The 27,453-nt window shown below is 35.5% G+C and overlaps 1 protein-coding gene across 1 annotated transcript in view; it reads right to left on the minus strand.

Annotated features, from left to right (window-relative positions):
• Positions 1 to 582: 582 nt before the first annotated feature.
• The window catches only part of MAP3K1 (mitogen-activated protein kinase kinase kinase 1), a 58,252-nt gene continuing 31,381 nt past the window's right edge, over positions 583 to 27,453 (minus strand). The window contains exons 2-20 of the mRNA XM_058823372.1: positions 24,120 to 24,270; positions 21,951 to 22,157; positions 20,016 to 20,216; positions 19,128 to 19,244; positions 18,415 to 18,563; positions 15,965 to 16,086; positions 15,173 to 15,254; positions 14,872 to 15,049; positions 14,161 to 14,451; positions 13,602 to 13,723; positions 12,518 to 12,609; positions 12,119 to 12,308; positions 10,536 to 11,802; positions 9,351 to 9,503; positions 7,882 to 8,044; positions 6,381 to 6,512; positions 5,239 to 5,381; positions 4,637 to 4,768; positions 583 to 3,162 (exon numbers count right to left, since the gene is read on the minus strand). Of these exons, the coding sequence (XP_058679355.1) occupies positions 3,013 to 3,162; positions 4,637 to 4,768; positions 5,239 to 5,381; positions 6,381 to 6,512; positions 7,882 to 8,044; positions 9,351 to 9,503; positions 10,536 to 11,802; positions 12,119 to 12,308; positions 12,518 to 12,609; positions 13,602 to 13,723; positions 14,161 to 14,451; positions 14,872 to 15,049; positions 15,173 to 15,254; positions 15,965 to 16,086; positions 18,415 to 18,563; positions 19,128 to 19,244; positions 20,016 to 20,216; positions 21,951 to 22,157; positions 24,120 to 24,270 (4,042 nt within the window). The 3' untranslated portion in view covers positions 583 to 3,012. The remainder of the gene's footprint in view (positions 3,163 to 4,636; positions 4,769 to 5,238; positions 5,382 to 6,380; positions 6,513 to 7,881; positions 8,045 to 9,350; positions 9,504 to 10,535; positions 11,803 to 12,118; positions 12,309 to 12,517; positions 12,610 to 13,601; positions 13,724 to 14,160; positions 14,452 to 14,871; positions 15,050 to 15,172; positions 15,255 to 15,964; positions 16,087 to 18,414; positions 18,564 to 19,127; positions 19,245 to 20,015; positions 20,217 to 21,950; positions 22,158 to 24,119; positions 24,271 to 27,453) is intronic.

The raw sequence follows: 27,453 nt of genomic DNA on the forward strand, positions 1-27,453 counted from the left end.
GAAATCTATTTCCATAAAAAAATTAATTTTTAAATTTCCAAAATATCTGGAGAAAGACAAGAACTGAAACAAGCCCTAGCTTTGCAATATATGGATTGCCTGGATGATAAAAGGCTTATGTTTGCAATTAAAATCTCAAGCAACAGAATGATTTCACCAGAAACACAAAACAGACTGACTTCCAACACACGCTTCAATGGCTGCAGAACTGACCTAACCAGCTCACTTGAATAGGTAATTGTTACCTTTGCAGTAATGCAAAATTTAGACAATTTCTGGCTTCAAGGCTTCAAGTGAGATTTGTAGATACCAGTGCTGTCATAAGAGAATTTCCTTTCTTCATCAGGAATTAAAAAAAATAAGTCTTTGTTGCTGTCCTTTATTAGAAAATAAGTCTTGATATATCAAGTGTATGAAATTGTGTATAAACAGTGACGTGTACCAGAAATATTTTATTTCCATCAGTAAAAGGAATGTGTTTGTCTTACAGTAAGCAAAGGACAAAGTTTGTTCAAAAACTTTTATTTACTATAAAGACAAAAACCACCAAAATACGTACAAATTATACTATATAAAATTGGTTCAATGGGGTAAAAACTTTTAATTAAAATATCTTGATATATTTAAAATAACAAAGGATACAATGAAGCCAAATTTCTTAACCCAGAGATTTCTGTAAAATTTGCTTGCACAGTAAGGTGCTAATAGAAGTTAGCCCTTAAGCCCTGGAAGTCTTAGGAATCAGTCACATAGCAAATATAATTTCATTGTGAAAGTGAACTTTGGTAGAAGAAACTCTATAGGACACCTGAGGTAGTAGAAACTGGAATAAACAGCAGTAGACGTTATTTACAACTTAAGTACCAAATAACATTAAGAACACAAAAATAATTACACAATACAATTTTCAGTCCAGCTTTGATCCAAAGAAAATAAGAATATTACATCACATCTCCATTTTAAAAACACCACAATTACCAGCAAGCCGAGGGAAATGCAAACTCAAACAAATGCATTTGGACACCTAAGAGGCAGTTTGAGTTTGAAATGTGGTAGGCATGGTGATCTACATAGTAATACTGATTAGCTGAGGTTCATCAGTTTATACAGTTTACATTTCTGCCAGAAACAGTATTAATCTGAAAACTGATCTTCCAGTACATGAATTGGCAAGAGTGCATCCTTTAAAGCTTGCACATAGGAAAGACTTGGAAACAATCTTATTAGAATGAGAAATTCTAAAGTGGTCAAAAAAAAAGTCAAGTACAAAACAAAGCTACCAAACTTCACATTTCGGTATTATCTTTTTAACTCTTCAAAGTCTGCCAATCTTCAAAAACAAAGGAATGTAAAAATGTAAAATTTCCAAAAGAAACACATTCACAACTAATGACATGGTTTGTTTTTTTTTTTTATTAGTATGAGCACTATCATTCATGTAAACGTATCTTTAAGATGTCTTGCTTCCAATTTGTATTATACACTTTTAAGGTATTATAGCTTATTTAGCTTGTCCTGAGTCTTTGAAAATAACCAATTCTATTTGAGTCCAACAATCCAACTGGCTTCTGAAGAGTTATAACATGAACAGTAATTTTTTTCAAAATGGATTAAACACAATCATTATTAGATTAAAAAAGATCCCCATTTTTAAAAAAGCAAAAGAAAAAGCTGCCATTTTCCTTCAGAATTACATGCATCAGAATCTAAAAACCTGCCTTTAAAATAATTTTTAAAAACTGTTTAAAAAAAAACCCCACATCTCCTAAAAACCAACAAGTTTTGCACTACAGGTGAAGCTTTACTTCACATTTTACTTTATCTGGATCTTCAAGTCCAAGTTTGTTTCTTGTTAAAATAAATACCTTTCTTATGGTAATATTTTTAACATTTTCAAATTAAATTACCACTAATGGCTACAGTAAATAGATGATGTACGGCAGAAGGAAAACAGCAGGTAAAACTTGTTATCAGTAGAGAATGTAACCTCAGTTTCTTTACACAAAGAATGAGATTCGCTCATTTGGCACCTGCTCACACTGAAGTACATGCCAAGGTCTCCCATAAAAACTTTAATGGAAGCTGGGTTTGGGGGGGCCCTTGACATAAAACTTCTCTACACGATTTGCCAGAAGAAACAGCTATATGAAAAAAAAGGCTCAACAATTTCTAGCATGGTTCAGACTAAGTTACTTTATACAGAACAATCTTGTTTATTAAATAACCTATACTATCAGAGCCTTCAACATCCTTGTTGAAAGTGGCATTTTATCCCAGATTTCCAGCAAATCTGGTTTTAAAACTTGCGTCAGGAAAATATTCCTTGACACAGCTTGCATCTTTTTTTCTAAAGACTATTTTAAAATATCCCCTTTTCATGAAAGTTAAAAATACAAAGAAAAACTTTGATTTCAAAAGAAATTACATGGCCAGCAGTAAATGCACAGTGAACCATGAGTGCCTGCTCTTACTTTATAGGAAGGCAAATGCTTTTTTTAAAGTTTCCATCAATATTTGGATTTGTAACTCAGAGAGCATCAGGTAATTAAAAGGGACAGAATGTCCTTTTAACCAGTATTGAAAACTTACTAATTGCAGAGCATCTATATGTGAAATTGAACAGTGATTGCAATATTAAAATAGATCTTGAGCCTCTCAGCTTCTAATAGTGCTGAAAAAGTGCTCTAAATAAAATAAAAATCACTTACCTGCTAAATAATCATGCAGATTTAAGGAAAAATATTTTTATGTTAACATAGAGCCAGATGTTTGAAAAGGCACAGTTTACAAATCTCTGCATGAATTGTCAAATGTTGCATACTGAGCTTAGGTAAAGATCTTGATTTGTCAATCACATACTTAGGTAGGGTCCTCCACTGGCCTTATGCTCTTGATGTATCTATCATTAAGGCCAGCAGAATAATATAATTTGCTGCACATAACTGCACTGCAAGACAGTTACTGTATATTCAGTAGCATTTTCTTCAGTATTTCAGCCTTACAAATAAGTAGCTACCATGTAGTACGGAAGACTGGGTGTTTCAGCAGCTCCCTTGAAGGTGGTCTGTCCTGAGGTTGAAGTTCTAAACACCGAAGAGTCACATCTTTCAAGCCCGGAGACAGATGTGTAGGGATTGATGGAGCAGTAGTTGCACTAGCAATCTGAACAAGGGGAAATAACTTTTTAGAAGTCAGCGATAATGCCTCCTCTCTTAGCCCAAAAACATTCTACAAACTGATATTTCAGCTGATGAATTTTTCTCCATTCAGCATGTTTCCTACTGCAGTTTGAAGATTACATTACTACTTTCAGTTTATTGTCCTTATGCCTATTGCTTTTTAATTTGACTCCCTCCTGATACTTTTCTCCAAAACTTCTCCTCACAGCAAGATCTTGCAGTGACCATCTCAGAGCAGGCCACAGGAAAAACTCCTACAGCACACATATGGACATTCTTTAGTCGACTAGCTGCCTTCACTGTTAACTGGCATGAGACACCATAGAGAGAGATGAAGCTGAGCGATGTTACGCTACAACAAGTTACACTGGGTGTGCTTTCTTGCACTGCCTTTAGTGTTATTTCTGCTACTACCCCAAAGGCAAATATTTCTCAGAAAGACACAGACCCCTCCCAATCAAATTAATTTTAATGTTATCTATCTGGATTAAAGCAGAATGACTGGGAACACTAGAGTGGCACCAGCAGATTCACAGCAATTCAGAACCAAGACAATTGCATCTCTTAGCACAAGTGATTCTACTTAGAACATTTCTGAGTACTGCTGTGCAATGTCTGTTTTCTGCAAACACTTCCTTTACTTGCAGCAGTATTTTCTTCATCTCTTCATTAATTCTTTGCTCATTTGGCACCTGCTCACACTGAAGTACATGCCAAGGTCTCCCACAAAAACTTTAATGGAAGCTGGGTTTTGGGGGGCCCTTTAAAACTGGACCTTTAGAATTAAAATAATTAACTGATTTTAGTATAAAAAATGAATGCCAAGATGAATGATCTAGCAAGCAAAGGAAGGGGCAAAAATCATATATAGCATGGCATATTGGAAAATATCTTTCAGCAAAATCTGATTGTGGAACATTAGGCTTTTATAAAAGAACTTTCCCCACTGTGAAATATGAATACTTACACAAATGGTTTATGGAAAAAAGAGCTTTTGTATTTTACAGGATTGTAAGAAAAAGTTAACACCCCAGTCTTCTGCCTAATTTAAGATCAACTCTATTCCTAATTTTTTTTTTTTAGCATGTTAATTATATTTTTATATCTTAGATCAGACATTTCTAAGCAACCTAGTCTAGTAGAAGGCGTAGCAGCACATGATGGGGAAGGTAGAAGTAGATTATCTTTAAGGTCCTTTTCAACACAAACCATTCTATAATGATTTTGAATATCATGTATTAGTATCTCTTTTTTGGTATCAGTTTCTTTTTTGGTTTTTTTAAGAAGCAAGTATGACTATATTGGTACCAGTATTGCTTCTGTGCTAACAGCTCCAACATAAAAAAAAAAAACCTATTGCAACAACCCCTGCTACACACTTTTCTAAAATTCACATCGCTGTATACAAGATTACTTGTCTTTTTTTGTAGTATATTGGTAATAACAAAAAACCATACCTTAAATATCAGAGCAAGATGATTGGAGTGTTTCTCTGCGTTCCAAGGAGGTTTAGCACAAGCCATTTCTATGACAACACAGCCAACGCTCCACACATCACAGCTCCTCCCATATTGCTGACCTCTCAGGACCTGAACAGACAGATACCAAAAAACAGATTATATAATTCAAAGTCTCTTAGCTCTAAGTCATTTAGAAGTAAACCTCAACACATCATCAAACAAGCGTATTCTGATTAACATTTCAGGCTAAGAGAATGACCAGTAAATGCCACAAGATTTACACAGGTCTAGAGATCTAGTAAATAAAATGCCTGACCAAGTGGCAAGCAAAGTACCTTGCAATGCCTAGTTTTTGAGCAAATGGTCATTTGGGCATTAGTAACAACACTTGTGATAACAATATCTTGTAGCAAACTGCTTGAAACAATGACAGCAAGAAAGCAATGTCATCATCGCCATGATCATTCCCAATCTTTAGAACAAAGGCATTTAAAACACATTTGAAGCATACAAAGCAATTTTATGTTACTTGGCTATATGAATTAGCTTAAAGACTTCAAACAAACTTTTTGAAATAACTTTAAAAATTGGTTTCTTACCTCTGGTGCCATAAATGCAATAGTTCCCAACAATTGTCCCTGAAACTCCCCAGCACCAGTTCCTTTTGATGCCAACCTGGCCGCAGCTCCAAAATCAGCAATTCTTAATCTATGACCTGTGCTGTCAATTAGCAAATTGGCACCTGTCAACAGTAAAATAAAAAAACTACTAGTTGGCTTTCTATTACAGGGAAAAAGATGAACACTTTTGCTCTCTGCACCTCAAAATTATAAAACAGTTTGACATTCCCTACCTCAGTATCAAGGAAATCTAAAAATCAAGGATACGGTCTAATAACCTCACTTTTCGTTATGCCTGAATGATACTGCACACAACTTGAGGCTGTTCAAGAGATTTCAAGAGGCAAACAAATTTTCAAAGTAGGGCAAACACACAGGATTCTGGAACAATGCCTGGAGATGGTATAATAGAAGAAAATGGTGACCCAAAGTCCTGGAGGCTTTCATTGCCTGTAGCTCCTCGTGAAATTTGAAGTTATTTCATGATCAAGCAACCCTGAGTTGCTTTAAAGATGTTACAAACAATATAAAGTTTTACTGTTTCAAAAATAATCAGTAAAGACACCTATGCCTTCAGTATGTTCTACTTTTATTTATATGTCTCCAGTTCATGGACAGCTACAGTGACATTAAAGGGAAAAATTCAGTAAGACTGGTATTTCCCAGTTAAGTTCACATTTTACTCAGGATGCAACTGTATTTATGTTCAACTAGGATGAAGTAAGAAAAGTCATCACAGTGTCTCCAAACATTAGAAATCTAGCCTCTTTATCTTGGTTTGTTCACAGATTTTACTATCATTTCAGCATAAACATTTACATTAATTTAAGTAGCAGTAGTTTTAAAACTGCATGGTAGCTTTCTATCTTATTTTAACGAACTCAGACAATTTTTCTAAACTATTAGTACAGGTAGCAAATACCCACAAGCTTGCCACAAACATTTTGATTAATTTCAGTAGCATTTTGATTAATTTCAGTTATGGAGTTTCTTATAAATGATCAGACAATCCCAGTAGAAGTACCACTCCTGAGATGGTATCTCAGAGAACAAACAGATCTCAGGCCAAAACATATGCTGCTTTTTGAATACTTCTAAAAGAATTTATCAGTTATTCTCACCTTTAACATCTCTATGGATTATCTGATTCTCATGGAGGTAAGAAAGGCCACGTAAAAGTTGTTCTGTGTAATTAATAATAACCGATTCTTTGAAGGCTCCATATTTACTTAACAAATGAGCAACTGAACCCCCTAAAAGACAAAACAATATATTCTATCAACACTTAACACATTCCGTTAGTAGAGTGCAACACTGCATCCTAAAACTGGAACTTGATAGTAGTATTTCTAAGTTATATTTCTCCCTCCTCTTCCTCCCAAAATTAAAATAATTTTGTAGGTAAAAAGTTACATAGTTCATTCTTCAATTACTTTCTAAATTGAATTGTACATATTAAAGATGAAAGTCTTCATGCTTCCTAATGATTTTATACTTCTTTAAAAACAACACTTTATCCACACTCCACATTAACATGTAAACAGCAGAACATTAACTATTTTTTGAGGCAATAGGAAACCTCCAGCAAGTATTCCCTTTAAATATTTCAATTTATGTTTGTTCTCATCCAATACATAGAACTATGCAGACAAGCAAGGAAAAGCAGTATCTTCCTCTATTTTGAAAAACTGGTAACAGATTCTCAAGATTTTGGATTTCAAATTTTTCTCTCAGAGTATTGTAATATAGTCTGGGCTTGAATGAGGTAAATGCAATTCCTGACATTTAACTAGCTAAATAATAATATTTCAGAAAAAAATTACACTTAAAAGGTTTAGCACTCTAAATTTTGAGAAAATATTTCTTGCACTACTTATTGTAATGACATATACTTGGGAGCTTTGCATGTTAGCACTCTGACCATAATTTATGGTGCAATGCTTTAATTTACAGCAATTAAGGATGTATAAAACACCACTTGGTAACTGGACAGCAGCAAACATTCATAAAATTAATAAAACTACTTCTCAAAATAAAGACAGATTTTCTTGTCCCTACTCTACACATTTATGAAAACACTTCAGTTTTTTTTACTAGATTACCAGTTAAAAGGTTTAAGGTTTGAATTAATTTTTCCAAAAGCACTACTTACTACTTATTTGAAACTTACTTTAAATGTTCTTAAATACCTCTACACAGTGCCTGACACAATCTTTATGAAAAATCTTGGGACAAAGTGACAGGTCTTCCAAACTTTCTAGGAAAGTTATTTTTAATAATAACCTATAGCTACACAGATACACTGAAAACAGTTTGAGAGAGAGTAACTTCAGTTGGAAATAAATCAAAATTTAAAACTTCTCACTTGGAGTCAGAAATGGAAAGAAAAGTCAGGGTTTCCAACCAACTGTTTTAAGAGATTAGGTATGGAAAATTCCAAATCACAAAAGGATGCACCATTAAGAATATTGCTACAACCACTTCAGCTGTTCTGTAAGTAGACCTTTACACAGACTGCGAACACAGCAATGAAAATATAAATTCACAACCTCAAGCAACACTAGCAATACCACTAGCAAATACCATTTCAAGACTCAAATGTTATTTTCACCAGTTCTTTACCTGCCATCCATTCAATAAACAGGTTATAGTTGCTCTTCTCACATGTAGCACCCAACATTCGAATAATGTTAGGATGGTTCAGATGACTCATCATCCTTATTTCTTCCCTCAGTGCTTCAACCACCTCTTCTTGCTCAGATGATGTGTTCCTGACATATGTCACCTGTTTTGAAACATGATATTATATGATTTATATAATATAAATATTACTAATTTAAGTACAAGTCCTGTAATTGTCTTTCAGTACAGCAGCAAGAAGAGGTTTTCACCCTCTGAAACTACTTTTTACCTCCAACCCCACCAGCTGAGAACCTATCTCCATGTGAGACAGTCACAGAAAATTAAGAGCGATCTTCTAGGGTACAAACAAAATCTTCTCCAAGTACAGAGTGGGGAAACATCCCTCTTTTCAACTCTGTTTAAACTAGGAAAAAACCCTTGGTTTCCCAATATTGAGAAAAACTAAGAAAGAAAAGGCCTGAAGTGGGATTCTGAATGTCCCTTATAAAATTTTACCAGTTAAATGATAAATGTTTCGCAACTAAAGCTCTTACAGAAATTCAACTTGACAGATCAGAAGTAATGTAATTGGAGCCAATCTCAGCTGTGATCCATACCAAATATGACATACTGGTATGCTGCAGGGAATTTCCCCAGGCATCACCATCATCATCTCTCTGGGACCACATGGAAAGTCCCACTTGAAAAGAGTTTCAAAGGAGGAATAACTGATGGCACATACTCTTCCCTTGAGCAACTTCAAAACATTTTCTCTACCTCATAGGTGTAACTTCACTGTAGAACTGATAAGAGTGTTGGGACTAAAATGCCCTCTATTTTGTTACTACTAATTCAGCCCTAGGGCAGCTCTAGTGTGAACAATTTACTCACACCTGAAACCTTCAGAAATCTTGACTGAAGCATGTGCCTCTTCTCAGCCACAACTTCTGTATCTATTAATTTAAATAGTAAGATACTATTTATACTATATACTATACTAATATAGTATATAGTATAAATAAACTATATACTAATACTTGCCTCCAAGCTAGTTAGTTAACAAAGTCGAATCACAAGATACAAACACTAAATTATATTTCCTCCATTTAAAGTCATAGGGAAAATATTCTTGACAAGTGAGGAGAAACTATTTAAAATAGCAACCTTGCAAATAGGGCATTCATTTGGAATCAAGTTATCTGGGCTCCATTCCTAACTCAGCCACCATTTTATGAACATGATAGAAGCGAAAATGCACTTGAAGAACTATGGAAGAAAATGGGCATAGAACAAAGGACTTTTTTTCACTCTAAGAAGACTAAAAAAGCTTGTATATAAAGTTAATACATGCACATAAAGGTTTTTTAAATTATGTTTCATGTCAGAACACATGACAGGAAAGAAGCAGGAACACAAGAGGTCTGAAAGAAAAAACACAACAAAGTGAGGTACTTTCCTGAAGTATTTACCTGTTTTACAGCCATTAACGTCCCTGTTCCCACATCTTGAGCTTGGTAACAGGAAGAGAAAGCTCCAAGACCAATTTGTTGACCTTTAAGCCATTCTGCATCTTCTCTGTAATGGTGTTTTGCTTTGGTATGTCCAGGCAGGGTTTCCGGTGTCTGCAAATTAAATTCAAAATCAATTCCAAGTTTACTAACATGCATCTAAAATACAGGCATTCTAAAGTGTTAGAAAATATCCAAGTTTACATGCCTCTCCTCTCCCTTACACTTCCTTGAACTGCTAGTTACATATGTTCATATAGTTTATAGTTATATAGATGAGAGCACCAGAGTGTTCTGTAACCCACATACTCTACTACATGAAACAGAGCTTCCTCTGTGTTACTACATGAAGGTGAAAGGCAAGATTAGAGGACACAAGTAAGAGCACAACTTTTTTTTCTATTCCTTGACTCACATTTAGTTAAGGCTTTAGCTTGTACCTACAGTAAACAGAACCAAAATTAGGTTGTTTTCTATTTAATTTATCCCTCCAATTTTATGCTTTACATGCTGTTACCTCAAAGGATCACAAATAAGCTTAAGATAAGGCTTTAGCTTGCACCTACAGTAAATAGAACCCAAATTGGGCTGTTTTCTGTTTAATTTATCCCTCAAATTTTACGCTTTACATGTTGTTGCCTCAAAGGATCACAACAATAACCCTTTATTATTATTTCTTGTGCTTTTTGTCTATTCGCAAATATATATGTCTTTTTTTCTGACTAATAAAATATCTCTCATCTTCTCTCAAGATAGGATGACAAAATCTTTTCCCATTCTTTCTTTCAAAAATTAGTTTGGTTATGTACAATTGCCTTCAAAGTAAATCAGCATTAGGACTCAGTACAGTTCTATTCTTGCTCAAAATTTTTAGTTTTATTTCCTGGTTTCCTCAACTTTACACTTTCTTTTTTGTCACTTTAAATGTTGATACATGATATAGTGCTTCTCTTGCAACCACCTTCTCTAGATTTCTTAATAACATGGAAGGATTCTGTTAGTACCCTCAAATTTATATCAAATTTCCTATGAAAGGGTATTGAGCACCTTCATGTTTTCTATCACTTTTGAAATGTAACAGCACTGCTTTATCATTTCCGTGACCCTCAGTTGAGACTTAAGCTAAATTCTCATACATATACTCACATCCTGCTGAATGATTATGATATCTTCACCATTTTCAACCTGTAGCTGGGGAATTACTGGCAAGGCATCTTGGGATGCTGACATTGCCATAGCAATAGCTAAAGCTTCCTCCTCTTCAGCTTCCATCTTTTCCTTGCATTTTTGATTATGATTTACATCATCTTTGTAAGTATCATCATTTTCTGCCCGCTCAGGAGAAAGAACTGCAACTTCAGACTTGAATGTAACTGTGCCATCACTTGTTGGCATGGAGGCCTCAAGCAGGTCCTCAATACTGGAATTGAGCTCTGCATTAACATCCAGCCGGCACTTCTCATCTACTGGTGTGAACACTGTCTCTTCACTTGGTATAACTGCACTGCTATTGCCATCACACTGTGAAATATCATTCAGGTCAAGTGTCATACTGCTTTTTAAGGTTTCTCCTTGCTTATTCACATCACTCGGGGTGGGTCGTGATGGCTTTGGCCTATGTACATGACTGGATGGCAATGGCCTGGCTTGGGTGAAAACCGGAGAGAGTTTCTCAGATTCTTTATTTTCAGAACAGTTTCGCTGAAACTGGAGAGAAAGTTTCCGCTGTGTTTGAGGAGAAGGTGAGGGGATTTTGCAGGGAACAAATCCCTGAGGTCTGAGTTTAGAGATATCTGTGACAGTGCCAGCTGGTACAGATGGGTTTGATGGAGACAGAAGTGTTGGGAATAGTGACTGGGAATGACTGGATGAGGGAGAAGAGTTCCCACACTGACTGTGGGGTTTTCCTTTTGTTTGTATGGCTGGTTTTGGTTGCTCAGTGGTTACTGATGAAACAGGAAGTCCCATAGCAATGCCAGCTAGCATCTCAGAAATGTCATCTGGACTGGCACTCAGTTTTCTGTCACTTAAACCTTTCCCACTTTTCCCTGATAACTGGACAGTATTATTCGGAGTATTATTTTCTGTAGTTTCTGGAGAGTTGTCTGGCACAGGTAGGTGTAAAAAGTCTTCATGTCGGCATTCCCCAGAGTGCATTTCTTGCATGCCCAGCTGAATGGCTTCTGCAATTTCCATTTCATCTGCTATTGCCATCAGACGTCGACGCATCCTTGCATAATGAGTTGAGCTTGTCACACTCAACATATCTAACAGCTTTACAAAAATATGGGGCACTCTTGCTACCATTCTTGCTGCACTCAAAAATATTCTCCGTGACAGTTTGCCAACCATTGAGTGGGAATTGTCAATTGACTGCAAGGCGAAAGTTAAGAGGGAAAGAAGCTTCTTATACCTAAAAAAAGAAAAGCGGTCTTTTATAAATTGACATACTCTAGTTAACTAGTATCAAAATAGCTGTTTCAAAACAATGTATTTAGTTGTCAGTTCTGAAGTAGGAAGGAGATTTATTGTTGCACTGGTGCTTCAAAAATGCTTCACAGGTCAGTTGTTTTTAAAAAGACAATTACTTACTCTGTAAAGCAAGCATACTTTGCATATAAACATATGTTATTTGTTTACAGGAATTAGAATAGTTACTTCTTTTATGAAATCACCAACAACAAATTCAACAACAAAGACTAAGATTTGTATAGAGTACAAGAAAGTACCTGTCAACTACGGTATCAGCCTGCAAGACATCTCCACAGACAATGTGGGGATAAAATTCACTAGGAAATTCCAACAGAAGTCTGTCTATTAGACAAAGTCGCCCCAGCAGTGCTTGCCAGTTGCTAGATTCAATTTCATTTCCAAGAATACAGTTTAAGACATAATCAACACCTCCGATACCAATGGATCCTATAAAAAAGTTGATAAAATGAAGATTAGGTATTATGTTCAGAGTCTACACAAAGATCAGAACTGTATCATACAGAATTACTCATTGTTTGCCCAAATTAGCCCCCTTCCAAACTGTTGACAGGAATACTGTTCTCTTTGCTATGCTTGTACTTGATAAATTCCAGTATTATTTGCTTGTATAATTCACTTGTATATGAAGTTATTACCAGATTTAAGTATTTCTCTCCCAACTGCCAACTCGCCCGCTTGACCTTTACACATCTCCAATAGCGTTGAGACTGAAAGTTGACTTGTTCGACTGTAAGAAAGTAAAACCAAAAAAAAGAACTCCTTTAGCAAATGCTTTCAAGGAAAAAGATCCTATTCATTATACTTAAAAAATCATCACCTAGGAATTATGTGTAAAATTATTTCACACCACCTTATTCCAGTAAATTTCTATAACCCACTCTTTGTAAGCTTACCTTACAAAGGTAAGGTAAAGGTTATGACATTTTTACAAAGATACTTCCAGAAATGTAATGTCTATCACTAATATACAAACAAAACCTCAAATTACCTTGTTCTCTTGCCGAATGTAGCCAAACGCATAAAACCACTTCTATTTCACTTACTACTTTAACTTTAGATATTCTCTTGCTAGACTGTTGCTGCGGGGATCTCTAGCTGCAGTTTCAGAAAAAAATGCTGCTTAGAAACTAAACCTTGAGAGACAAAACTCAAGCTGGTGGAGTTCTAGTTCATCTAGTTTACAGTACAGGAAAGAAATGGTTGGCCTGGAAGAACAAAGAGGGTAGCCTAGGACAGGAAGACTCAAGCCAAGGGAGTTCACCGTAAATACGTATCTCCTACCACTACAGTCTGAACTACAAATCAGAACTGTTATGTTACTGCTATTACTTCATGGCAAACATGTGTTACAACTTCTGCTGAAGTAGGAAGAATACTGAGGAGTACTTGCTCATAGCTCTAAGGAGAGTCATGAGAAATAGGCCAAAACAACAAAAACAAAGATGGGAGGGATAGGTTCATGTCTACACCTAACATCTTCCTTTACTTTAAGGGGGGCAAAAAGCCCTTACGAAAACAAGCTATACAATCACTTGCCTGCAAAGCCTACATATTTCAAGCCACAAGTTTGCAAGCAGCAGTCAGGCTAGCAAAATAATGACATATATTTACAACCCACACATTTTATTTTAACACCAACTGGTTACACATGAATAGCAACAAATGAAGCTTTAAGGTATTTCAGTATTAATCCAAAATGAAGTACATGAGACATCATACCTGTTGGCATCTGCACATTTAACTAGTATTGTCTCTACAACTGGCTTGAGAAGTCGTTGTAGTTTAGTCCTCTCTGACAAAGTATGACAGGGAGTGTACACCAGCATGGCTCTTAAAGTTTTCTAAGAGAAAGGGAAAAAAAATACATATGAAATCCACCTAGCTACACAATTTAAAAATTTTTAAAGAGACCTAAATAAGCATTAAGGAGTTTTAAATTCAGTTCTACATAAATTGTGTTCAAAATGTCAGTGAAATGTCTGAAGGATAAAGAGCTTACTACATATTCATTGCTAAAACTGGTCAACTCCTCTTTGAGAGTGAAAAGACATACAAATACTGTCAATACTTAGCACTGTGGCAAGTGACAGTAAAATCACGTCCTTTCACTTATGATGAGTATCTTGATCACCCCACTTCCAAAGCATACTTAAAAGTCACCAGTGGTGCTTAACAAGTACTAGGATTCCTGATTACACTCATCTTCTCCCATTTTCTCCTCCTTCTAAAATGAAGTAATGTGAAATTAGTAGAATACAACAAGTAAACAACTACTTACTAAAGCAGCAACATACACTTTGTAGACAGGGTCAGCACAGACCATGGACAGCACACTGCAGCAGGATTCTACCACCACATCTCCTGAGATACTGGTCTGAGACGACCCACTAGCTGCTCCCAAAGCTCCAGCACTTGTGTTGTTTCCATTGCTGCTTCCAGAGTTTCCAGTGCTTTCACCATTAGCCAGTAACAGAGCACCACTAACATCATGGGAAAGACGTCTAAGTGCCATCTCTCGTATATTCCAGTTTCGAGAAAACAAGCAGCCAACTAGCTCCATCCCAAATACCTGCAAAGGAAGAAAGCAACATTACAGGAGTCAAAATTAATAATGCTGCAGCTTAAGTACCTAACAAGAGCAATCAAAAAGAGGAAAGGTATTTCTAGTTAAAAATCATCAAGGCTGACAGCAAAAATATGTCCAAAGGTACAGTGTATTACAAAAGATTCTGTGATAGAAATAAAACATCATCAATTAGATGCTACTTGGTTCTGTAAAAACTCTGTCAAGAGAATTTTAATTATTAAGCATGAAGCCAGTTTCAATACATTAACAGTCCTGAAAACAAGGTCTGGCTATACCAGACAAAAATAATGGCAGAAATAAAGGAAATACAAGTTCTCATTTTTAAGTGTATTGACCCCATGTTCAGCTGAACCCATCTTCACACTCTAAAGTCTATTATGTCATTTCACAGAAGAGAATTACCTGAATCCATGGCTCAGCTGAATCTTTATATGTTGAAGGGATCTGCTGGACTCCATAATGAGTAAGGTTAAAATTGCTATCTTGAGTTCTTCTCTGTGATCCAACTGCTGACTGCTGCTGAGATTGTTGCTGAACCATACGAAGAACAGAAGAATCCACAGGGCTTGGCAATTCATGACTACAGATCAAGAACAACACAGATTACAAATTAAACATCTGAGGTAAATAATGCAAGATATTAAAAAAAATCAATTAAAGATCCAGAAACAGACAGCTTATTGTACACCAACTGAATCCTCACCTATAGAAATCATGAGATCTCCATTTAGATCTACAGAGTGGACAGATGAGTGGCTCTCTGTTTCTTCTACATTCTTCTGCCCCTGGAATACAGCAACAGGATCATATGCACTGAAGTTTTATAGTGTACAAAATCAGAAGATGGAATAACTACTTCTAGGTTTTACTGAAGAACATTAGTTTCATAATTAATACTTTTGAACTGGGCCACTTTCAACAGCCTGAGCATTAAAATATGGATGCTTAAACTTTTTTTTTCTGCATGAAGAAATGCTTCAACTTTAGTACTACAATTAATATTTTAATTTATGAACTGAAATTCAGGTCCTTTTGTACCTCAAATGTACAAAAATTTTATTTGTTAATGCAAAATGCAAATATTTATATATTTTATTTGATGCATTATTGAAACATACTTCATAATTCATTATATAACCCTAGCTAGCTTTACATTACTTTTATGAATTCTAAAGACAACTCACAGGAAGCTGAAAGTCCATTCCTAACCTTGTTCTAATCAGACATAGTGTTTTCACTCAGGTGAACCTCTAAACCTGCATGCAACTTCTCTATCAGACCATCGAATTACAAACTTGGTTTTGAATAACTGATGAAATAAGGTGTATCAATAGTACCTGAATGATACCAAATGTTCAGAGTTACCAGTCATCATTTACAAGCAGATCTCTGGTTTTTTTATTGAGCATAAAACAAACAACTCAAAACCATACTGAGCTATAATACTTTTGCAGGTTTAGAGTCACCAGAACTTGACAAAACAAAGATAACATACATATTGACATGCAGTGGTGGTGTAATTTGTTTCTGCAGCCATCTTCACACACAGTTAGACTCTCCTCATCCAGCATGCCTAACAAACAAATGGGGCACATCTGTTCTTCTTCATCCTTCATACTACAAAAAAAGACATTTCTGATTGTAGAAGAGGCATATCAGAATTCAGAACAGGCTTTAACAGTGAAAAAAGATTAACTTCCAGTTTGGAACAGTCACTTCTGGATAATTTTAGGCTATTCATGAATCATTCTCCTAAACCTTGGTCTGAGTAAGTAAGCAACCAAATTTTTAGAAGCACTGAGTACAGACAACACTTTGTTAAAATGAAAAGGAAAGTCACAAAACACATGACATCTTTTCAAACTAGGTCAGACACCAATTAGAGATTGAAAGGCTCAGCTTTGGGCACTTAACATTTTTTCCCTAAGGCTTCTTTAAACAAACCAACCTTCACTTTTTAATTTATCATTTGGGTTTGAAAACCCAAGGAATTCTTATACTTTGAAAACTACCCACATTCTTTTTCATCACATTCCTTTCAAAGTATGGAGTCACAAGGCAGTTTTTAGCCCTTTACAAGAAACTGTAAATACTCTTTGATGAACATATTAAAACTCAAAAACTACACAACTATTAAAGAATTTTCTGCCACTAACAAAAACTGATGGAACAGATTCGCATAAACACTAACATACATGTCATACATAGATATTTAAAAAAATTATTTTCCCTTTTTTGCTGTTTGTTTTATTTTTATCCACTTTAATTTTTAAATGGATCACCATTTGCCAAAAAAACTCTTCTAAACTTAAACAACATGTAATGAAAAGCACAGATTTTTAATCTACTGCAATACTATTTAAATGTGCAAAACTCTAATAACTCATGGCAAAAAAAGTAAATTACAGTTGGCGTGCATCTAAAATTTCGCAGGCATCTTGCATTTGTTCACCAACAATACACTTTCAAAATAAAATCAGCTTGTACATGCATTATTCCTATACACATGTATTCCTTTCTATTTCTCTGTAAATGCTTTTCTATTTCTCTGCAAAGCTATTTATTCCTTGAAAGCTCCACCAAGTAAGCTTACAATTAAAAATAATTCTCCACATGTGCGTGTGTATATATATTAATTAGAAACTTATTTCTGACAAATCAGCAGTAAGCAAAACATAATTGCTAGTCACAGGAACTATCAGAACTGAGTAAACTTCCAACTCAAATGAATCTGATACTCAGTGTTATTCAATTCCTATATCATACAAATTTAGACTTGGACAGAACAGTAGCTTCTCTCATTCAATCGGTATTGCAGGGTGAATCAGTACCACCAGGTGTACTGGCAAACAACTTAAAATCTTTCATCCTGTAATAAGTGATAACTAATGCAGCAAAGTTCACAATCCCGTGGAAAAAAAATTCCTACAGAAAGCATTGACATAAAAGGAACAGGCTTGCCAGGTAAGTAGTTCCAGAGTAATTATATATTTAACAACTTTGTTTATGCAACTTATTTACAGAGACACAGTTTGGAAAAATAAGTAAAAGATGAAATGAGATTAATGTCAGTCTGTATATCAGAATTACAAACCTGTCTGAATATATTCATCTTACTACATGCTTATTATCACAAAGTAACATATCAAGGTACTCCTTAAGTTAGATTCCACTTCACACAAAACAAAGCTTCAATTACGCTTGCTGTCTTTGGTCTGACCTCTCTAAATGAAGTAGAGTTTACTCACTAAATAATGCAAGCACAAATTATTTGTTTAAAAAAATTAATCAGTATCTCTTCAGAACCATGGAAAAGTATGTACAAAAGAACTCAAGTAGAACTAGTCAAGGAAAAATATATGAAAGAATAACACATCACTGGAAATTCACAGACAAGGCATGAATTCACAGGCAAGGCATAACTACTATGTTAATAGCTCTCAAAATAATTTAATCAACCATTTTTAATTAAGTATTTTAAAAACATATGCTTGCTTCTGTTTTAATATTTATGTATGTGTTTATGTATTGTGCATTTAACCTAAACATTTTTCAGTGTATTGTCAGAGCCACAAGCTTTTCTCCAAAGCAGACAGGAGACAAAAAAATCACATTTATTCTTTTGTTAACATCTGCACAAGGGCTATATTAAAAAAAAAGTTGCAAACAATAGGCTTCCAAAGTTTATGTATGCTTCAATCTGCACTCAAGATTTAAGTTTGTTTCGCAAAATTATTTTCACAACTTTACTTAATGTTTTCCAAACAGAAGTTTCAAAACAAATATGCCCACTTGGTACCACAGTGACTAATGTATGCTTGACTTGATTGCTTGCAAATGCAGAGAGTTAACGTGGCTTGAAATGAAAGCAGCTTTGAACAAAAAGAATGTAGGTGATTCTGAAACTACAAAATAAAGCTTGTAATTCCTTTAAAAAATACTAACCTGTTTTCTGAACTAGATGTAGAAGTACTAGATGATGACAATGTATGAGAATTTGACATGCGTGAGACAAACTTCTGGATGGTGTTACGAGATGGAGCTTTGATCCTCGAGCTACGCCTACTGTGATATTTCTGGAACAAACTCTCAACCTAACATCAGAAAAAGATAGCAACAGTCTTATTTATGCTATGAATATCTTGTAATTAAAAGTCATATTAACGAAGTGTAAACTACTGCTAACAGGAAAAATCTATTCACCTTCACATTAATGCATTAGCAGACACGGCAACAATTTCACAAGTCTTACTACTAAAAAGATCACAAGAAACATTTTACACCAAAAACTTATCTGCTTATGGAAAATAAATAACAGCTTAAAGTATACACAAAATTACTTCAAAATACCCACATCTTTTCTTCCTTTTAACAAATCAGTGAGACAGATCTATAAATCTTAATAGAAAATACCATGAGTTGAATTACTCATCAAACTACAGCTCTACTATACTACTACTATTCATACAGTTATGTCTTACATTTGCAGGTAATTTTTTCCACTTACAGAACTCCTGAGACTGAATTAAAGATATAATTATAAACATGTATCTTTGTTACTTTGAAATCTAACACTTTTCAGCATGTTTCAGAGAGTGTCCTGAAGACATTATGGAGTGTATTCTAGATCATCATTACATCTATCAGAAATTGATTACCTCAAAGTTCTTCAGCGTCTTTCTCCACAGCATTGGGTCTGAGGGCTCAAGCTGAAAGACCCTCAGCATAACAAACAGCAGATGAATACAAAATGTCCCACGGCCGCAGCTACAAGTCTGCAAAGAAAAGAATATCCTATGGTTCTACTGACTTGACAATTTTTCCACATTTAAGTGTATCATGGAACATACCCATCCCCTCAACAAAAGTGTTTCATATATAGGCATAAATGTTCTCTTGCATAACCTTACAAAAACAGAGAATTCCTACAATATTATTAAGAAATGCAAACATGAATGCATAAAATTAAGACACCAGTTTTCAATTTATTTTCTTCCCCCACCCCCCTTTGTTTTTAATCAACTGAAGCTATTTTTATGCTTCATACTGGAAGTATGACATCACTAGATGACACCAACCAAACTTAAATGACATGCTTCTGTTCACCCAAACCTGGATGTGTCCCAATACTGCATCACATTAGTACTAAGAAAGCCTATCAAAATTATCTCAATTATGGGTATGAATGAAATTATCACACTATTAAGAGAATTATGTGTTTGTAATTTATACACATTTCATGAATAGAGGAATTAACTGGCCAAATTTTAGCAAAGAATATCTAAGGCATATAATTCAGAGCCACTTCTAAGAATGAGCCTTTTTTTCTTTTAAAAGACTCATTCTCTTTTAAAAAAGAGAAACTGTAGACAAATGTAATTTGCAAATTACAAACCAATTTTGGTATTGCGTGAGTACAGATTAGAATTATTAAACATTAATTTATAGAACAGTGATCATCAATTGAACAAATCTGGCTTTGGACAGTTTTCCAAAGTTAACTATGAATTGATAAAAGCTATAGACAAGACAAAGATGTTCCCTACCTGAGGCCCAATAAACACTCTGTATTTATTATCAGGGCTGTCGCCTCCAATTAAGAAGGAGTTGGGTCCTATCTGCTGCAGCAAGTACAGCCTGGCTCGCATCACTTTGTTGACTCGGCGATTTGTCTCCTCAGGGCTGTACGGAGAGAAGCCATCTGGAGATGGGGCTCGTCGAGGCGGCGTTATCCGTCCGCTCTGAAACTACACAATGCCTCCGTCATGAGCAGCCAAAGGACAGAAAAATGTTTAAATAGGTATGGTTTGTTTATTTATTCAGAGTAAGCGTCCCCAAAACCTGGAAGTACTGCAATCTGTTCATCTATATGATTTAAAAGGATTACTTTTCTCCATGCCCAGTAGCCAAGGTCAGAAGAAAACTGAAATTCTGCAGCTGAAACTTGTCTGACATCGGGACACAAAAGGAGTCTTTCAAATTGCTTCTTATTTTCATGTTGTCATATGTTGCCTTACCGTATTACCACTGAATTATCAATTGTAATTCAATCTGAAGACAATAAGAGACTTATTACTCAATAAAGAAGATTATTCTATATAGCTGTAACACTAATCTATTTCCTAAATGAAAAAACGCTATGACTGCAGGTTAAAAGAGAGAATATAACTTCAAGATCAAAAGATTAAGAAATTTCCAAAGAAAATAAAAAAAAAGATACAGCTTGCTCCCTTTTCCACCAGTTAAGCAACTTTTAGATGAGGATGCTTTGGCATTTTTTTAATATTGTTTCCCCATAATCAAAAAGTAAACAGCCCAAACATTTTGGGAAGATTGTCTTCATTAAAGTTCTTCACATTTCTCACATGAGATGCACTAATGGTTCCATCCCATTTCAGATCTTCTGCTTTTATTTGTATGCATTGAATTTCATGTTAGGATGAAAGTAATCATGAATTCACTGTCTATCATATAAGTAAAATATATACTGGATTTTAATGTTTTTAATGCGAAAAGTTAATATAAAACAAAAACCCCAAGCAAGTAAAAATAGTTGTTTTCTCTTTTTTAACCTTTCAACTTCTCTTGTCAAGAGGAAAGGACCAGTGCTGCTGTCCTGTAACTTCCGATACTTATCTCTAGTTCAGGAGACTGACAGTACATTTTTTAACTGATACTGGAAAAACTTGTTTAGAACAATGGGAAAATAAAACCAATTAGATCTTATTTATCCTCCAATTGCATTGTGAATTGCACTGTGAATTTAGCTGTTGATGAGCCTTTTTACAACAAGCTAGAGTGTTAGATATTATTGCTCAAAATATACTCTTGGTCTTTTTTAATTAAGCCAGTTACTCTTGCTCAAAACATTCTATTCTAGATGTTCTCTAGAATGCAGTGATAGTAAGTGTAGACTTCTAACAAAGTACATATATGAAGTCTTCCCTCATCTGTACATAAAGGTAAGTTCTGAAATAGAGGATCACTAGAGCACACCAGTAAGACTTTTCTACAGGAATTTTCATCTCATCCACAGTCCCATCCTTAATGGAATATACCTGCACAGAGAACTGACAGGCAGGAGACACTGGCTAGTTATTTAAAAAAAAAAAAGACAAGAAAAAAACCCCCACCAACGAACCAAAAAACCCAAATCAAACAAAACAACAACAAAAAACCCCCTCACCAACAAAAAAACTACCAGTAATTCTTCATGCTAATCAAGCTAAGAAAACATACATGTATTCATGATTGAGTACGTATATTTCTTTGTTTATTTCCTAGCAAATGAAAGCAGGACTGAAGGAAAAAGAAAAACACAATGAGAAATACTATATGAGATATATAGGTCATTCAAGTGATACTCTGTAATAACCTCCTCATATCAGAATCTTGCTCTACAGAGGGAGGACCTACTGACCCTATAAGCAAGATTGTAGAATATAGCCAAACTGAAAATTACATCACAGCTTGCAACTTACAGGCACTGGAGATACCCTTTTTCTTCTAACACCTGGTGACTCAGATTTAACTGTCCTAGCAGATGATGAAGAGGAACTGCTAGGAGAAGGACTACGTCTTCCTTTTTGTGTAGGTGAAGAAGCAGTGCTGTGTCCTTCAGCTTGAGGATCTAGACAGAGTTTGTTCATTTCTGATCCATCTACTTTTCCAGGGATAGGTTTCACCACCTTGCAGGAATTAAACCAGATGTTAAAAATATTAATTGGTAATTTCACATTAAAGCAAAGCAAATTAATCAATAATTCATTTGTTGTAATTAAGCTATTATACGGATATCCAAATACTTCTTAGGCCATACTACTAACATTTGAGAGGAATTAGCTTAATGATCTATATGCAACACAAAAGCAAGAACCTTTCTTCCTGTCAGTTTGTGCAGCTTATATTAGTTATGGCAGCAACTGATTTGATTCTCAAAGTACTCCTGTAACTATCATTCATGATACCTAAAAAACCAGCTGTTTCCCCATTGGCATAGTAGAAGCCAAAATAATTTTCTTCTCTACAGGTACTGTTCTTATTAAGAGCTATAATACTGGATCCATGCATTCCACATGGTACCAGCTGAAAAAACACTAGGGCTACTATTTCTTTAACACAACACTTTTGCAAAACAAAGACTTCAAACATGGAGGTAATCCAGCAAAATTAAGTATCCCATTCTTTGTAAAAACCACGCCCAGGTTTTTTTGTCTGCCATACAAGCAAAAGAGCTACACCACATCCAGTATCTGAGCTAACCACTGTGCATGGTGGATAGAGGGAGAGCTCAAGCAAAGGGAGCACATGCACAGTAGTCCTTTGTTGCATCAACACTAAATTTTAACATTGAGAATTTGAATATTTCAAGACATTATTTCAGCTTTCTGCCAGCCAGACCCACATAACGCATAAGAAGAGTAATGTCCCTGGGAATCAAATTAAAAACAGTCACATTGGGAAGATTCAGTTTTAGTTCTTCATTTCTCAGCGTCTCAGAGGCTTGACTCAACACTGGAAGGAAGTTCCAAGCAACAACTAAGATAAACAGAGCACATATCTCCTAGAAAGTTCCAGAAGTCTCTTTACGACAAAAACTGAAAGGGGCTTTCCATCCTCAGGATAATAAGAGATATCTAGACTCAGTGCCCAGTTACAAAAGCGAACAGGATAGAAGAGAAATATAAAGAGCAGTGAATACCCTTTTTTCCCTCCTATCAATTAATGCAGTAATGCCTCTCCTTGCCTGGAAGATCAAAATGCAAATTCATGTACCTATGGACAAAGTACTTGTGTTAAAAACATCAGAAGTGTCAAATTATAGTAACTGAGAATCTAGAGCACCAAATCTTGTACTAACACACCCACAAACCTCAAGGGAAGTGGGCTGAGCAGGAAAATAATTTCAAGCTATTCAGTAACCCAAAAGCATTTAAATTTTAAAGTTAAAATTGTGTTATTTGAACCTTTGAGGTAATGGGGTTTGGTGCACTTTTAAGTATTTTCAACATTATTTCTCACAATAGAACTAACAGAACCTTCTTATTTCTGTTCCAGAGAAGCTGTCCCCAAACACTTGCCTACTGCATCAGATGATCTTAACTTTACATTAGTAGTACATGGGAGTCATATCAACCAACTATGTTCATAGGTAAGTAATGGGTATTAATTAACCAACATTATACTGAATAGAATTGGAACTACTCCTAAAGTACTTCAGGCTTGACCTACCTACGTTTTTTAAAAGCCATTTATGCCAAAGCAAGACCCAAAAGGCTAACAGAACACTGCCATGCAAACCTCATGAGAGCCGAGAGCTGGCAGAAGGAACAGCAGAGTTTGCGCTTGCTCCAGGTTGTAGGAGGTTTTTACTCTCGGTCGCTGGAGGGCAGCAGCGCCGCAGCCGTGCGGGACGCTCAGAGAGCAGCGCCGCGATAACGCCTCGGCTTAAAAACAAACAGCAACAACCGGGGACGCTGCTCTCAGCCAGCCCCGCTGCCCTATAAACACCGCGCAGGACACGGACACGAGCACCACAACTAAGAGCAGAGAAATTGTAAAGAAAAAAAGGTTTCTAATAGAAAGAAATTTAAGAGACTTTTATTTGTAATAGCTGCTACAGATACTGTCCTTCCATCAGTGCCACATACCACAGGGCCTCTTCTGCTTCTTCTTTCCAGCCATTCATGCTTCCAGGCTGGCATACATGTTGCCTTGAGTTTCTCCCTGATCATGCGCTCTTCTGGGCGGTCATCCATCTTCTGCAACCCCCTAAGGGTTTCTTTATTCTCCATGTCACGACTACAGCAAAGAAAAAAAGTCATAAACACAATTAATTTCAGTTGAAGTATAATGTCACTGCATTCTTAAACTTTGTGCCACCCTATTCTCCCTCTCCTTACAATGCAGCTGCTAAAACATTTCCACGAGACCACAAGAAGCCTTTTAAGAGTTACAACTAATCTCTTCTGCCATTTGAAGCAGAATACCTGTTTAGAGGAATATTCTTCAAAATGTGTGCACTGCTTGTAGCACTGAACACCCAGTAAAAATGAAGATCTTGGCAAATACAAAACCAATACAAAAATTACCCTCTATGTAATGTCAAGCCATTCATCAAAGGCTTCACAAATGTTGCAATGGTTCATACATTTCTTTCTCCGTTTAAAAATAATTTACAAAATTAATATAAAGACAAAAAATTCCCATAATCATAGGATGGACAAGCATAAAACTATGTACCTAGTGCCTCTTCATATATTAACTCTGCTCAAAAACAGAGAACTCATAAACTAACACACAGTAAGTACCAGAGAATCATAAAATGGCCTGGGTTGGAAGAACTCTTAAAGATCGTCTAGCTGTGACCCCCTCACTGTGGGCAGGGACACCTCCCACTAGACCAGGCTGCCCTATCCAACCTGGCCTAAACCATATTTAAACTTGACACAGAGGTCACAAAATTAAGGCTGGTGGCCTTAATGACGAATGACTCAAGAGCTCTTAAAATCAGTAAGAGCAAAATACAGTAAGAGCAAAAATTCACAGCAAGGTCATATCCGTTAAATGAAAATTTAATCCATCTGGGCTTGTACTTTTTCACCTACAGCAGAGTAGTTCTTTGTGATTGCTGGCAACAACAAAAAGGCAAGAAATACTGTCAGACACTGAAAAACAAATATGAACAGTCTGGAAGATTTCCTGATTCTGCTGAGCTATCTGCTAAATCACCAAGAAAACCACATTCTTAAGCAGCAGCACACGATCTCCACCCATCTTCTTGAAGCCAATGCTCTTTCAAAATAAGCAAGCTTGATTAAGCCAACTGTCAGAATGAGATTTTATTCTAAAAATAAAATCACAACTTAAAAAGAGAGAGTATATAATAATTTAGCTACAAGCACTGCTTTCTTCCATGCAATCTCAGCTTCTAAAACATTTAACCATGCAGTCACAACTGCACTTGTATATGATGACCTAAAAATATATCCCCCCTGCAATATTCATTGCAATAAAATTATGTGAAAATTACAATTCCTATCTTCAGCAGCATTGTATTACTGAGGTCATTTATCACAAATAAACATGCTTTAAAGAAAATGAGACGTTTTTGCAGGTCAGAAGGAGAGTACTGTTATTTTTTTTTCTTCTCTTATTGTAGAGACAAAGGAAACAAAGGATTCTGAGGCAGGAAATAATACTTCCTGTTCAGTGCTGAAACGTAATAAGCAGATGGACACTGTAAAGAAAATATATTTTCTTTCAGGCTAACTTCTAAATCTACTGTTAATAACTGATTTTAGATATGCGGAACGGTGTGATTCTACTGATTAAGGACTTAAAAATGTTAATAAGTAGAAACAAAATCCACCTAAGAATGAATACTTTTTCAGAGGTAAAGCATTAATTTTAATGAATGCTTAATTTTAAAAGTAATGCAAGTGAATTCCATAACACTGCCTTCTAGATACAGACACAAAAGTAGTGATAATTAATGAAAACCAAAGATATTATAGCAGTAGGTAGAACTCAAAAGAAAAACATCCTGAAAATTTCAAATGCAGAAGAAACTACTGCATTAAGATTCAACTTTAAATTTTTTCCTCAGTGAAAAAAATCTGTTCAAGGACAAAAAATATTTTATATGAACACAGCTCTTAAGTAATATAGGCACAAGTTAAAACATCATTATTTTTATAATAGTTACTTCATGGCATGAACCATCTCAGTTGCATGAATATTTCATATACTAGACAGAAAACACCAGCAGTGAAAGAACGACACAGTATTTCATTTGTTCATATAACCATGATTAACTTCCCAACTGATACAAAAAAAGTCTTTTAGAGGCCCTTGGACTTGAATTCATGAACAATGTAATACAACAGTAGAGGCTTTACAATCTCTGCTTGTTCTCTAAAAAGCAGAAGCAGCTATCTTCCTCTCATGTGACAGCTAAACCGATCTACTCTTTTCTGCACAAAGAACTCTTGTGCTTTCTCTACACGCAGGTGGGAAAGACCAACTGTGTCTGAAAGCTTTTGCTTAGTAGATCAGTTATCTCATGCAGAATTTAAGCTGTATGTATATCCATATGTATTTCTTTTTATTTATGGAGCACAACTTCTTAAGTGATCAAAACAACTTCATATTTTAAATCAAGCCTTGGCTAAAATATTCATTAGAATATTTGTACCTGCTGGGTCTGTGGAAAAAATATTTTTCCTGTGACTGCACTGAGCTCCTACATACTGCAAGACACCCTCACCTTGTGACCCTGAACCTACACTTTTTTGTTTGTTTGATTTTTGTTTGTCTTTTTTACATCTTAAGCAAACTCCTTCATCTATTCCAGGCAAGCTAATGTTTTTCTACACAACAATGTCTAGATTGTCAGTGTCAGATCACTGTACCTCAGCACAAAATAAAAACAAGAGATCCAGAGCATACTCCACCAAGGACTTCATCCTGCAGGGTACAGGGTATTTTAATCCTCACAGAGCAGCACCTATTTGTGATAGCCACACACTTAAGAGATTCTCAGGTGGTGTTTAATTTGAATCGCAGTACAATGCTAATGAGCAAGGTAAAAACAAACCTCAGAACATGCTTGAGCCAGGAGAGCCTTACATTTCTCAACAGCTCACCCTTGTGCTTCATTAGGAAGCAAGGGTTTTGCTCTTAAATCTTTCAGCTTCTCATGAGTAAAAGAAAAAAAGATAAAAGGCACTTTTTTTCCAATAAATTTTAACTTTTTAACTTTGCCTCCCTCTTTGAACTCCAAGTATCTTCTAAATTCTTTGTATTGGTATTTTCAAACCAACAGACAACCACCTCCTGTATTAATAGTCAAGAAATTCCAAAGAAATGGGTCTAAACTGAGTTCTGGACTACTGAGCAAGGTCAATACTGTGATGAATACTGGAGTTTAATGCATAAGATCACTGATATACACTTAAACAATTCCATTACTAACTGTGGATT

Source organism: Ammospiza caudacuta, chromosome Z, assembly GCF_027887145.1.
Source record: "Ammospiza caudacuta isolate bAmmCau1 chromosome Z, bAmmCau1.pri, whole genome shotgun sequence".
Classification (NCBI taxonomy): domain Eukaryota; kingdom Metazoa; phylum Chordata; class Aves; order Passeriformes; family Passerellidae; genus Ammospiza; species Ammospiza caudacuta.